Source organism: Pantherophis guttatus, chromosome 4 (genome assembly GCF_059756535.1).
Source record: "Pantherophis guttatus breed Tessera chromosome 4, ASM5975653v1, whole genome shotgun sequence".
In the NCBI taxonomy this organism is placed as follows: domain Eukaryota; kingdom Metazoa; phylum Chordata; class Lepidosauria; order Squamata; family Colubridae; genus Pantherophis; species Pantherophis guttatus.
The window spans coordinates 58,561,545-58,574,714 of NC_142066.1; the positions used below are offsets into that span (position 1 = coordinate 58,561,545).

The 13,170-nt window shown below is 33.2% G+C and overlaps 1 protein-coding gene across 3 annotated transcripts in view; it reads right to left on the reverse strand.

Moving 5' to 3' along the window:
* EIF2AK3 (eukaryotic translation initiation factor 2 alpha kinase 3) overlaps positions 1-13,170 on the reverse strand; it is a 42,688-nt gene that overhangs the window by 15,105 nt on the left and 14,413 nt on the right. For all 3 annotated transcript variants that reach the window (XM_034416109.3, XM_034416108.3, XM_087892254.1), the window contains 5 exons: positions 12,158-12,392; positions 11,777-11,939; positions 3,690-3,827; positions 2,799-2,921; positions 333-553 (listed from right to left, as the gene is read on the reverse strand). In XM_034416109.3, coding sequence (XP_034272000.1) covers positions 333-553; positions 2,799-2,921; positions 3,690-3,827; positions 11,777-11,939; positions 12,158-12,392 — 880 coding nt within the window. The remainder of the gene's footprint in view (positions 1-332; positions 554-2,798; positions 2,922-3,689; positions 3,828-11,776; positions 11,940-12,157; positions 12,393-13,170) is intronic.

Below are 13,170 nucleotides of genomic sequence, written 5' to 3' on the forward strand. Positions count from 1 at the left end.
CAGCTACTTTGACATGAATTTAAAAAGTGACAGTTGCAGAACTATTTAAGATAATTTTTTCAATGTCTGGCATTGGATATGCAGTGGTATCACATTTTGGTCATATGGTGTGATTGTGTGAAAACATGATATAAAGATATAGAACATGATTTAAAGATATTAATAATTTAGAAATCTTGGTTTAGAATTCTAAATGTTACTTTTATTGCACTAAAAGATGACAATCACAGCTGATTTGAAATACCTTTTAATTATTTTAATACTGATGATTAGATGCAAAGTTCTCCATAAAGGAAATATGTGTACTTTCACTTCTAGAATCCTATACTTACCCGGTTATGAGCATCAGGATGGAAAAGCCTGCGCACAATGAAAGTTGTGGCTATAATACAGAGTAAGATGGTACTAGCAATTTCTTTCCACCAGTGCAGAAGTAGAACTGGATCTTTTTTTCGGATGATCTTTGAATTCATATTATCAGAAAATCTTACAGTTATCTGTGTGCTTCGTCTATTCCTCTCTCGTGTGTAGTATGGTAAAAAATAGCCATTATCTATAATTAAAATAGTGAATATTATTAAATATTTTCTAAAACCTACTTAAATCATGTTCTTTATTTGTCACACTCTGGGATACCCCAACATAGTACTCAGGCTTGAATGTGGGATGTCCAAAACTGAACACAGTGCATAGACATTATTGAAGATATAGGAAAGTTGAGATATTTTTTCCTCCAGGGTTGCTACAGCTAGTCCTGCATAATGACAGTTACCATCCATTATGAACAGAATGGTTGAGCAGAAATTAAGAACATTTGGGATGCCAGTCAATTCCTTTTTAACTATGGAATATATCCACGCTGAAAAACTGGTGCTACAAAGACGAAACAACATCAACTATAAGGGCAAGGGGGGTGGTGGCTTCTGACTCAGTCTCCTACTAACCACATGAGAATGACAACAGTTGGCAGTTCTAAATCTGAGACTACAAGCTTCATGATGGAATGAGCGCCTGTAAATTTGTCCAAGTTCTAATGCATTCTACAAATGCAAGTAGATAAAACAGATACTACTTCGGTGGGAAAATACTGGGGATATGAACCCCCCCCCCCGGGCATCCTATAGGCAACAGTAATGTCACTGGCTAACCCTTTCAACTCAGGTGCTTTGTTGGGTGCTTCTGACACCAATGTAGTAGTAGTGGTATCAAATATTAGCATCAAGTCAGTTCATTCTCCCAGACCTCTAGAAGTATGCTAGAAATAAGTTCAAGAGAAACTGCAAAACATCTATCTGTACACCCTCATTTTCTCTAAATTGAAGAAAGGACTTTTCAAGTCCAAGCATATCCTCCTCCCATCCACACTAACATTCCTCTATTTCAGCATATTTGTATCTTGTCTTCTCTATTGGCAACTTTTATAAGGATCTTTGAAAGGATAACATAATCCACCTGGAACAATGGATTTTTTCCTCAGCTTTGCATGGACTACATCGAAATACTTTTGTGGCAGTTAAAATGAGACAATATTTTACATGAAATATAACCTGACAACCTTTTCTCTCTCCTTTTCATTTAACTATTTGGTTTTAGTGGGTTTAAATTGTACTGCTAATATTTGATCGTACTTCAAGATACTTTTCTTACATTCGCAAATCTTATTAAAAAATAAACTAGTTTCTTCAAAATTACTCTGCTTTAGGAATACTGTGTAAGGTTTTAAGACTACTTATTTTACTTATCTGTATGTCATGTAAAAAACAGAGTTTGAGAACCCAGCTGGGAAGGTGATAGCCAAATCTGAATCCACACTATTTATCAAGTATAATACTACAAAATCCATGTTGTGTGGCCCTCAGAGGGGTTCTCTTTGATAAAAAATTGCTGTTATAAACAATGAGTAGAAGGTGCAAATGAAGTAAATATCATTGCTACAAATCTGGATCTTTTGAACATTACCTCAGAAAGGGTTGTTTCTTGGAGAATTAAACTTTTTTAAAAAAAATCTTAACTATTTTTTTCTGCACCCAATGATTTCTTCCTCTTGCTTCACATCCATCTAGGTTTTTAAAATTCTTTTCTCTTTATTTCTCAGTAAAACTATCAATTTCTCTTTCTCCATCACTTTTTACTATTTCTATTGGAATATAGCTGGGAAGCATGTATGAATTTACATTTATATACCTGCCCACTTCTGTATAATTATGATTTGTATGTGAGAGAAATGACTGATATATATGGAGAAATAAATTAATTCTGTAAATGGGGTGTCTTATTTTATATAATTAATTTGGTTGATAAAGCTTTTTTTGCTTTACCTTTTTTTAGTGTAAATTTGAGAAGCATGTATAACCAAGCATATATATATTGTATATATGGACAGGAATTGATTTTAATCATGTGGACACTCAGGTAGGAAATTGGGCAGGTTCCAAGAAATCTCTAGGAATGGTTTCAACTAGTTTTGGCAATTTTATGTAGACAAGATAGGAAAGCCCTACATTATAAAATATTTTTCATTGTATTTTGTTTTGGTCTACTCTTCCTTTTTTTTTTCTTTGCTAAAATCATGTTGTCTTTCTTTTGGAAAGCCAGGGTCCTTTTGGAACAAGTCTCCCTATTCTAAGTTATTTAGAGAATATAAAACATTATCATTAATTAATCTAGTAACATAATTTACCAAAAAGGCCAACGTATCAGTATTGTGATTTTTTTTAAATTAGTGAAACCCATAGGTCCTAATGTAAATGCAATAATCTTTTGAAGCAAAAGTTGAAAATAAAACACAATTCACACACCATATGGATATTGCAGAACTGAGAGAGCACCATTACTATATTCTTCATGAGAAAACTTGTCATTGCTGAGACATTTATCAAATTCATCAGATCCTACCAGCACAGGTGTTCTTGATGGAGAATCTAAAAAGAAAGCACACTTTTTATAACTACTTTTAGCACATTTTTAAATTTTATCAATATTAATTCAATAATAATCAACATTAAAATTACCTAATTTTTTATGTTCTTAGCTTTTTTGCCCTTTTCAAGAGCATTATAAGAATGGAAGTTATCTTTTAGAAAACATTTTTGTCTGTTATAAAGGACCACAAAGAGTTGGTAAAAGGAAACCACACAACTTCAGTTAATATTTTAATTATCCAAAAATATTGAGAATGTACACAGCTATGCCACAGTATCTGTTTTTAATGTGTTATAAAACCCATAATTCTATGTTAATATTAATAATATTAAATGAATTATTGGATTATTAATGGATTGTGATATGGAATTCTTTTATTTTTGATGGCAATATCTCATGTATAGGCTTCCAAATGCAAATTCCAATACATTTATCAGTGCAATATGTTCAGAAAAAAAATTGAATCATATACTTATTCTTATTACTGAAAGAATATAAAAATTCCTTATTATAGTTTTTATCAACAGAAAACAGCATTGCTTTTCCCCCTGATAATACTATCATACATAATAGGACAGGGATGTCCAAATGTTATTTTTATAAAGTTAGTAAACTATGAAATACATAAATGTTTCAGTATATAATATGATATCTTAGAAAACATACAGAAAAGTTTCCAATAGCTAAAAGTAATTCATAATTTTTTATCAAAAATTATACCCCATCCTTCATTTTTGAAAAAGTAATAAATCTTATAAGTTACTTACGAATCAAAGGCTTCCACTTGATCGTAGGCAAATGCATAACGGCATTATCATTTCTGGATTCCAAAGCTTTAGGGTTAGTAGGGAATTTTTCAGAAATTCTAACGGATGACTGAAGATATAGCTGACCTCTATACATTCCTGCATATAAAATCAGCAGTAATAGTGTTACAGGACTGGTAAACTTCATTCTTTAAATTTCAAAACAGATTTTGGATATTCCGCAGACAGAATTTTTAAAAAAATATGAATCAGTAGTGAACTAATACCCTGTTTCCCCTAAAATAACGCATCCCCTGATAATAAGTCCAATCGGGCTTTTGAGCGCGTGGCAATAAGGCCAAGCGCTTATTTCAGGGTTAAAAAAAATATAAGGCAGGGTTTTATTTTTGGGGAAACACTGGTAATTGTATATTCTCAATAGCTGAGACCACCTCATTAAAAATTAATATAAGTACAGATGCTACCAAATGTACATAGATGCAGTTTTTCCCAAAGAATCCCAATTTGTTGTAAAATTGATATATCATATTCATCATGACTAATTCCATAGGCCATGCAGCAGACATTTTACTTTCAATGTATGACTTAATATAAAATGAAAATGGACATAATTATTGGTATTTCTAATCTAGTACTTCATTGCCCATCCTTTTCAGGCAATAATTGCAATCAGGCACTTTCTGTAGTTATGAATAAGCAGTCTATACTTCTCTATAGGCAAAGCTCTTCTTGAGCAAACTGTTCCACTTCTCTTACATTTCATGAGTTCCTTTTTCTAACTGAAAGCTTCAGGTTTTTCCATGTTCTATTTGATTCAGATCTGGACTCTTAGAAGGTTGAGTCAAAACAGTCCAAAGTTTGCTTTTCAATCATTCTTGGGTACTCTTAGATATACTGTATGTTTTAGATGATTATCCATGACTTGAGACTGAGATAGTTTTCTAACTTTGACCATTATATTTCATTCCAGGAGGTGTTCATTATCTCCGATTTTCTTGGGTCCTGCACAGATTTAAGATACCCAGTGCCAAAGGCATTTAAGCAACCCCATAACATTATGACGCCTCCTCTAGTTTTCTCAATAGATGCATTCTTTACTTTAAAAGCATCACTTTTTTGTGTGTGAACGTAGAACTGCTGTGACTTACCCAAAAACTCTGATTTTGTTTCATTTGTCCAAAGGGTATTTTCCCAGTTATATTGTGACTTGTCAACATGCATTTTAGCCAATTCTATTGTGGCTTCTTTTGTGATTATCTGAAGGAGTGTGGTCTCCCTGTGTCTTCTATCATGGAGGCAGCTTTCAGTCAGGCAACAATACACGGTGCAATGATATTGTTGTACCTTGATCTTGGAGATCAGCCAGGATCTGTTTTGAAATTTTCCATGGTTCTTTCTCCACCATTCAAATTATTCTTCTGTGAAATCTGGGAGCAATATTCTTCTTGCAACTATGTTCAGGGAGGTTGGTGCTAGACCCATTGTTAATCTTAAATTTCTTGAAAACATTAGCAATGGTGGTAACAGAAACATGAAGTTCTTTATAAAGATTTTTGTTTAACCATTACCATGCTTAGCTATTACCTTCTTTGTTTCTTCCGCAGAGAAAACTCATTTGCATTACTTTTTCTTGTCCATATTTACTGTACTGTATAAAAATGCTTGAGTATTTTTCTTCAAATAGGATAAATGACTGATTATAACACCTGTACTATTAATTAATCTGCTTGAGATCACTAAAATCCAATGTCTTTTAATTTAAATAATTATATTTATGCCATTTTCATTTGTTTTATTAGTTATAAAAATATTTTAAGTCATACATCAAAAGCAAAGTGCCTATACTATGCATTATGGAATCTAAAGCATGGTAGATATCATTTACTTATGTCAGTTTCAACCTATAGTACTTAATGAAAAATTGGGAAATACATGGCAGGACACCAATACTTTTGACCACATCTATCTTAAGATCTGTCTATATAGAAAATTCTAAAAATGTACAATATAAAATTCCACCTGCAAATAAATTAAGATCTTCCATTTAAGCTTCCTACAAGAAGATAATCTCTATTCAGCATTTAATTATGCAAATAAGTATATTTACCATAATAGCATACAGATCATATCATCCCATTTCACATTAGCAACAATAAATCCAATTCAATCTGCTATCCAGGAACTTGCATGTAGAAGGTTCAGAAAATTTATATAGTTAAGAGAAGCTTCACAGACTATATAACTATAGATGTCTTTAGCTTTAGACATTACATATTTTAGGACTAAAATTTGAATGACTAGCATGTCATATACCAGGCAAATTATTTGGAAACAAGGTGGATAAAAATCAATGATTTTTTTAAAAAAATCAAAAAAATCAGATTTTTTTTTATTTAAATCGGATTTTTTTTAATTTAAATCGGATTTTTTTAAATAAAATGCTTTTTGAGGAAAATATATTACCATCCAAAGGTTATTCCATCATGAAATAAAGATTAGTTTTTTAATTATGTAGAATAAGGCTGTATATGTTTAATTTTTTTGGTAAATAAATTCCATTAATCCATTCACAATGTCATGCTCTTCCAGAGGTTTTTGTAAGATTATTGGGCAATTTCTCTGCCTACAAGATATTATCACAGATGCTTGGTTTACTTTTGCAGTTCTCAAAACTGAATTTGACTCAGCAGAGATCACATGCCTCTTCTTCACAGCAAAAATGTTATAACATGAACAGAGTTGAGAAAGAGACCTTAATCCTATTATTCTACAAACCTATGAATACAGAATCAACCCCTTCAGTGCTAAGTTTCAAGAAGTTCAGTGAATAGAATAGAAACAATATTTTTCTGATTGTTTGGAGTGGAATAGATCTGCACAAGAAGAAAGTGAAACTAAGTGTGAGAAGGAAGGGGCAAGCAGACAAGCAGTACAAAATGAAAGTGAAACTTTCTGAGCACAATACTGCACAGCCACAGACAGACAAGTCTTTGGATCTTTTTGTGTGTATGACCTGAGGTTTATCACATTCTTTCCTTGGAGGAAAAAACCTATAATGGCAGCAGGCCGTAAAAGAGACCCAGTTTGGCAATATTTTAATGAAGTTCCTTTACCTATCGGTAAGGCAGGCATGCGTGCAAACTGCAAACACTGCAACAAAGAAACACAAGGCCTGGTGGCCCGAATGAGGCAACATCATGAGAAGTGCTGTGATGAAGATGACCAAAGAAACACATTTGAACAGGCAGGATCTTCAGGTTGGTAAACATTTTTATTGAATCATATTTCTAAAGACTGCCTTGAACTGTCAAGTTTGAGCAAAATTATATTTCTTATTATTACTGCATGTTACTGTCATTTGGTACAGTTATGAAGAAAAGCAAATATTCCTTTTGGGGCAGTGCTGTGTCTAATAAGCAGAAATTGTATAAACAATAAAATAACAGCATTGACTTTTTTGTTTAGGGGAATTCATGGATTCTGGAAACTATCCACCTTCAAGATCACCATCCTCCTGTTCTACAGTTTCAGAGTTATCCATCCAGGATAGTGCTTCATTAGCATCATCATCATCATCAGACACCCACAGCCACATATCACTATTACCTAAAAGAAAGAAAAAACCCTTCCCTCCTGGAACCACCATAGATAAATTTGTGATAAAAACTAGCAGTTTAGAAAAAGAGTTAATTGATGAAAAAATTGCCCAGTTTGTTTATGCAACAAAGTCTTCTTTCCGTCTGACTGAGAACCCACATTTCATTAATATGGTTCAGTCACTGAGACCAGGATACAGTCCACCCAGCAGAGCAGATGTTGCAGGGAAACTGCTGGATAAAATGTATGACAGGGAAATGGAGCAATGTGCAACAGCTCTAGAGGGTAGAATTGTTAACCTAAGTATTGATGGGTGGAGTAATGTCCACAATGATCCTATTGTATGTGCTTGTATAACAACAGAAGAAGGGAAAGTCTTCCTTGCACAAACCATTGATACGTCAGGAAATGCACACATAGAATACTTACAAAAAGTGGCAGTAAAAGCTATAACATGTGAACAAAAATTCAAATGTCTAGTACACAGTTTGGTCACAGACAATGCTGCAAATGTACCCAAGATGAGAAAAAATTTAAAAGAGCAGGAAGGGAATACAAAGCTAATAACATATGGTTGCAGTGCTCATTTGCTGCACCTCTTAGCCAAAGACTTAAGTGTTCCAGAAATAAAGACTAATGTTGTTGAAATTGCTAAATTTCAACTACTGAGTCCTTCGGGAGTAGGGCGGTATACAAATCAAATAAACTAAACTAAACTAACTAAACTAAATACTTCTGTAACAATCATTTTGCTGCAGCAGCTCTGAAAAGGATGGGTGGAACCAAGCTAATGCTCCCACAAGATGTTAGATGGAACTCTGTGGTGGACTGTTTTGAGCAGTATATCAAGAACTGGCCTATTCTGATGAGTTTGTGAAGAAAATCGAGATAAAATAGATGGCACTGTCATGGCCAAAATCCTCAACATTGGGCTTAAGAGAAATGTTGAACATATGCTGAGCATCCTGAAACCCATCTCTGAAGCTTTAAACAAAATACAGAAAAATAGCTGTTTTATTGCTGATGCTGTTGAAATTTGGAAGGAACTGAGTGAACGTTTAAAAACAGAACTACACATGGACAGAATTAAATTACAAGCATTAAAAAAATGAATGGGACAAGTACTGTCTCCAGCTCATTTTTTCACAAATATTGTCAATATCCAGTAGGGGTCAAAATTTAAGTGCTGAGGAAGAGGAGTTAGCTATGATATGGGTATCCAGCAATCAACCATCTGTAATGCCAACTTCAAAGCTAAGGGGGAACCATTCAAGAAATATATGTTTGCTGAAGATATTTTAAAGAAAGTCACATCAGTGAACTGGTGGAAGTCACTTAAGCACTTGGATTTAGAGACCGTTCAAGTAATGATTTCACTTTTAACAGCAGTAGCTTCTTCTGCAGGCGTTGAAAGAATATTCTCTTCCTTTGGACTCATTCATTCTAAATTGAGAAATCATTTGGGACCCGATAAAGCAGGAAAGCTTGTTTTTCTTTTCCAGATTATGAACAAAGAAGAAGATGAAGATGACAAGTGAGCTACAGAGGACAGTGTTTAAGTTTTTCATGTGTAGGATGGGCTGACAGTCTAAGTTTCTTAAAATATATATATTTTGTTTAGCCAAATTAGTTAACAAACATGGATGTTTGCTTAAGCAAATAACATATGCTGTAATGTTATTGTTTCAGTTGAATAAATCTATTTAAATTGTTATTATTAAGGTAATGATTATTTTTCTCCTTCCTAAGTACAACAGAAAAGTTGTCCAAATATGAATGATTAACCTATTAAACTGGGGATAAAAAAACTAATATGAAAAGTTGTTATTCTAAAAATCTTCATCTACTTGCATATTAAAGATATACCAGCAAGAATTAGTCTTTATGTAGAAAACTATGATTTAAATCAAGCCTTACTGACTAGTGATTTAAATCGTGATTTAAATCAGTTTGATTTAAATCAAATCCACCCTGTTGGAAATAAGGAATATGAAATGGCCAAGTCTAAATTTGCACAATTATAGATGTTATCCATAATTCTGAGTGATTGAGGAAATAACTTCTGAGGAGTGGCTTCATGGTGATTAAACTTAGATTGTGTTTACAACCGAGTTGGGTGACAAATGAATTTAACAAATAAATGCTGTACCAAGCCATGATTTTCTCAAGCACAGCTTGTTGGATTTCTTCCCAAGATGGCTGCCAAATGGTAAAGTTTTTTTCCCCCTTGCCAACGATCTGCTGATTTTGCTACCAAAGCTGGTTCTCTAACAGTGCTGCTCCCTGGATTTGAACAGGAGCATTTAGGAATGACCCAAGATGGCTTTCGGTACACAATGGATCCACGTGGGAAGAGGAGTCTTGAACATTCCAGTTCCCCGTGGGAGCAGTCGGAAAGTCACTGATAATTCATCTTCTCAGCAGTTTGTTTTCTTAAGCATACCTGAGTATTAACTTCACTTTTTGAATCTTCTGTTTTACTTTGCTTTTTATCTTTAAAGGCTGACTGGTCAGTTGAATATAGATTTATTTTAACCACCTGCTGGACTCTAGCTATCCACCCCCCCCAACCCTTTGAATAACTTTCAGTTCTCTCTAAGGCAACAAAGCATGTTTTTGGATGGTGGAAGTGATTTCATTTAGTTTATATTAATGTTGGACTCACCACTACAGAATTTTGCATTTTATACATTTGTAATTTTTTTCTTTTAATCTTGGATCAAAATATCCAGAAAATATCTACTCTGTTTTATTATTTATTTCTTTATTTTGCTTCACTGTTCTTTGTTTTCTGGCTAAGAAACACAGATCAACAACGCATCAGATTACGGACAAGTAAGGGGGGGGCTGATATTTAAAAAAAACAATTGGTTACATGCAATTTTTAGTTGAAAGCTTTTTTTAAAAGTCTGATGAAATGATAATGGCTGTGGAAAATATTCAGATGCATGTAGCTCTGGATAAATTAAGACTCACAAAAGGAATGTGATTTGGAAATTGTAGATCTGTTGGAAAGAACAATGGATTTAGCAGACCTAGAAGTAACTGAGTTGATTGCGTACACCTCTCTAAATTCAAGGCTGCATTCTTTTACAACAGCAGAAGTCTGATTAAATGGAGAAGTGATAAATTAATTTTCCTTAGGAAGATTTAAGGAGATTTGGGGAATGCATTTATCACACCTAATCAGAAGTCAACTCTCGGAATGATTTGGAATAGATAGGATGCTGTGGTAAATTTGCTACGAATTGATTACAATAACATTTTGTTAACACAAGGTTTTAAAACTTTCTTGCGTTTTTTTAATTATTGTTGTTCTTTATGTTAACTATTTTGCCATTAATATAGTATATAAATGACAGGTTAATAACTTACAAATAATTTAATAGTTTAAAAAAACTGGGGGCCTGTTTAACAGGGGGTGGAAAATATTGTAATAATGTATTAATCAGTATATAACTAGGGGGGATAATATGTGTTTAGATATTAGAGTTTTTGAATGCATTTTTTTCAATGTTTTGTTTTTTCTTTTCTTTTTTTTCCCCCTAAATTTTTGGAATTTTGTATTTTAACTATGTTCGAATAAAATCAAAATAGAAAGAAAAAAACAGCATAATTTGTTGACTAAATCACAACTGACTGGTTTCACACTATATACCGAGCCATAAAGCAACTAAACCAAATCCAAACAAATCACATTATGAATTAATGTGATATCTGAATCTAGATACATTTTTACTGTAGAGTCAATAGTAAAACATTTATGAAAATACAGATCAGCAGAAAGCATAAAATAATTTTAACATAGAAATAACTGTTTTTCCACATCCAAGTAGTCAAATGATGCACTTAAGGAAAAAAAAGTTAATTTTACCCAAGCAATGATAACATAATCAGATTAGAGAATGAAGGATCTACAATCAACAATCCCTAGTGTCTATACCCGGTTTTTATATGATTAAAGCTCGCATAGTTAATAGGACAGTGCTTTAGAAAATATATCAGAATATTTAACACAACATTAAACTTTTAACTTTTTCATTTTAAACAGTTCAAACATTGTTTCTTTTGGAAGGTTTATAAGATTATTTCAGAGAGAATGCCTGAATTCATGGTTGCTTTAAAAGTTTAAGGATTAGGCCATAAAATGAAGGCTGTTAAAATACATGTATTATACTTTGACCAACAACTACAATCTATATTTATAATTTAAAAACTGCAGTCTGGATAAATATGCAAAAAATATATTTTAAAAAAATCAATCTTCTCTCAATGCACAAAGTACTAGTCATATTGTATATATGAAGCAGTAACTGCTAATGCAAAATACATTAAGAGCATAACTCAGATTCAAATTACTTTTTTTCTCTTGAAAAAAATCATAATCGATATAAACAAAGAAACAACATACAAATATATAAAAAATATAGAAGTTATCTGTAGAGATTGGGACAAAAAATGATGCCATATGTTTAAGTAGGTCAACATACCTAAATAAACACTGGATTCAGTAGCTCCTCGAGCAGCTTCCACAAGATCTTCTTCATCCTCTAAGATATTATTATTAGAGGTATAGCTTGTGTCATCAAAGAGACTGATTGGAATTACTTTGCCATCTTTCACCAACCAAGCAGAAGCAACCGGAGTGCAAAACTGAAAATAAAATAAATCATTATTTAAAAAATACATCCAATAAATGTGACACTCATTAGTTTTTAATGCATAGGTTTTTACAAATACAAGGAACACTTTATACATAAGATAATTGTTTTTAAAAGTTTAAATTCCACAATACTAAAAGAAAATGAAAAATGTTTTGGTAACATTATGATATTTCTAAACAGCATTAACATATTTCCCATCTTTAGTACCTGATATTCCCATTCCAGATGTCCTTCCTTCTTATTAAATGCCATAACCTTCCAGTCAGCTACTGAAACCTTTATCACTGTATCCTTCATTGTAGCTTCCTGTTCTTCTACTTCCGAAATAATTTTAGAATCTTCTTTGTTAATATTTGATTTCATATTCCCTTCAAGAAATCCTACCCTTGTTTCAGTCTCCGGGAGATAACGTAGTTCAAAATGACCAACGCTAAAATTCCACCTTTAAAAAAAGGGTAAGACTGTGATTCCATATCAGTTCTATCTTTATAAATGTCATACTGTTTCTGAAATAATGCATCCTAACATTCAGAAACGTAGTAAAACTAGTTTTGTATAACTAATCTCCAATGTACTAATATTAACTAAAAACTGGATTAAGGGAGAAAATCTATAAGCTTGATAAAAGAGAAAAGTGCCTCAACATCTGTCTTATCTTTGCATGATTTTTTTCCAGGAGGAAGCAATTATTTATTTAATTATGTCATTTATTAATTATAAAACAAGAAAGTTATATCTTGATATATGTTAATATTTACTTCTTACATCTTATCTTTACAGTAATTTCCAACCTTTTGTATTTGCATAAAGTATCTAGATAGTCTTTCCATTATTAAATGCTGTTGCTGTGGTGGAAAGTGATTATGCTTTCTGCTAAATAATCTTCTCTAGCCATAGAACAGGGGTGTCAAACTCAATTTCATTGAGAGCTGCATCAGGGTTGTGTTTGACCTTGGGGGGTAGGGATGGGACATGGCCAGGGTGGGTATGGCCAGCTCGACGTCATTAGTATCGGGGGACTTTTGGTGGCCCGGGCAGGGCTGGGGGGATCCATTGTCTCCAGCAAAGGAAGACGAGACCAGGGAGAGTGCCAAACTCTTGTCCTCCAGAAGAGCCTCACTGTCCCTCTCAGGCCACGTGGACCCTGGACGGGGTGCAGGCTGTCCATAGCCCTAGGCAGTAAAGGGCATGCCCAGCCTGGCCCTCAAGCTCCCAGGGCA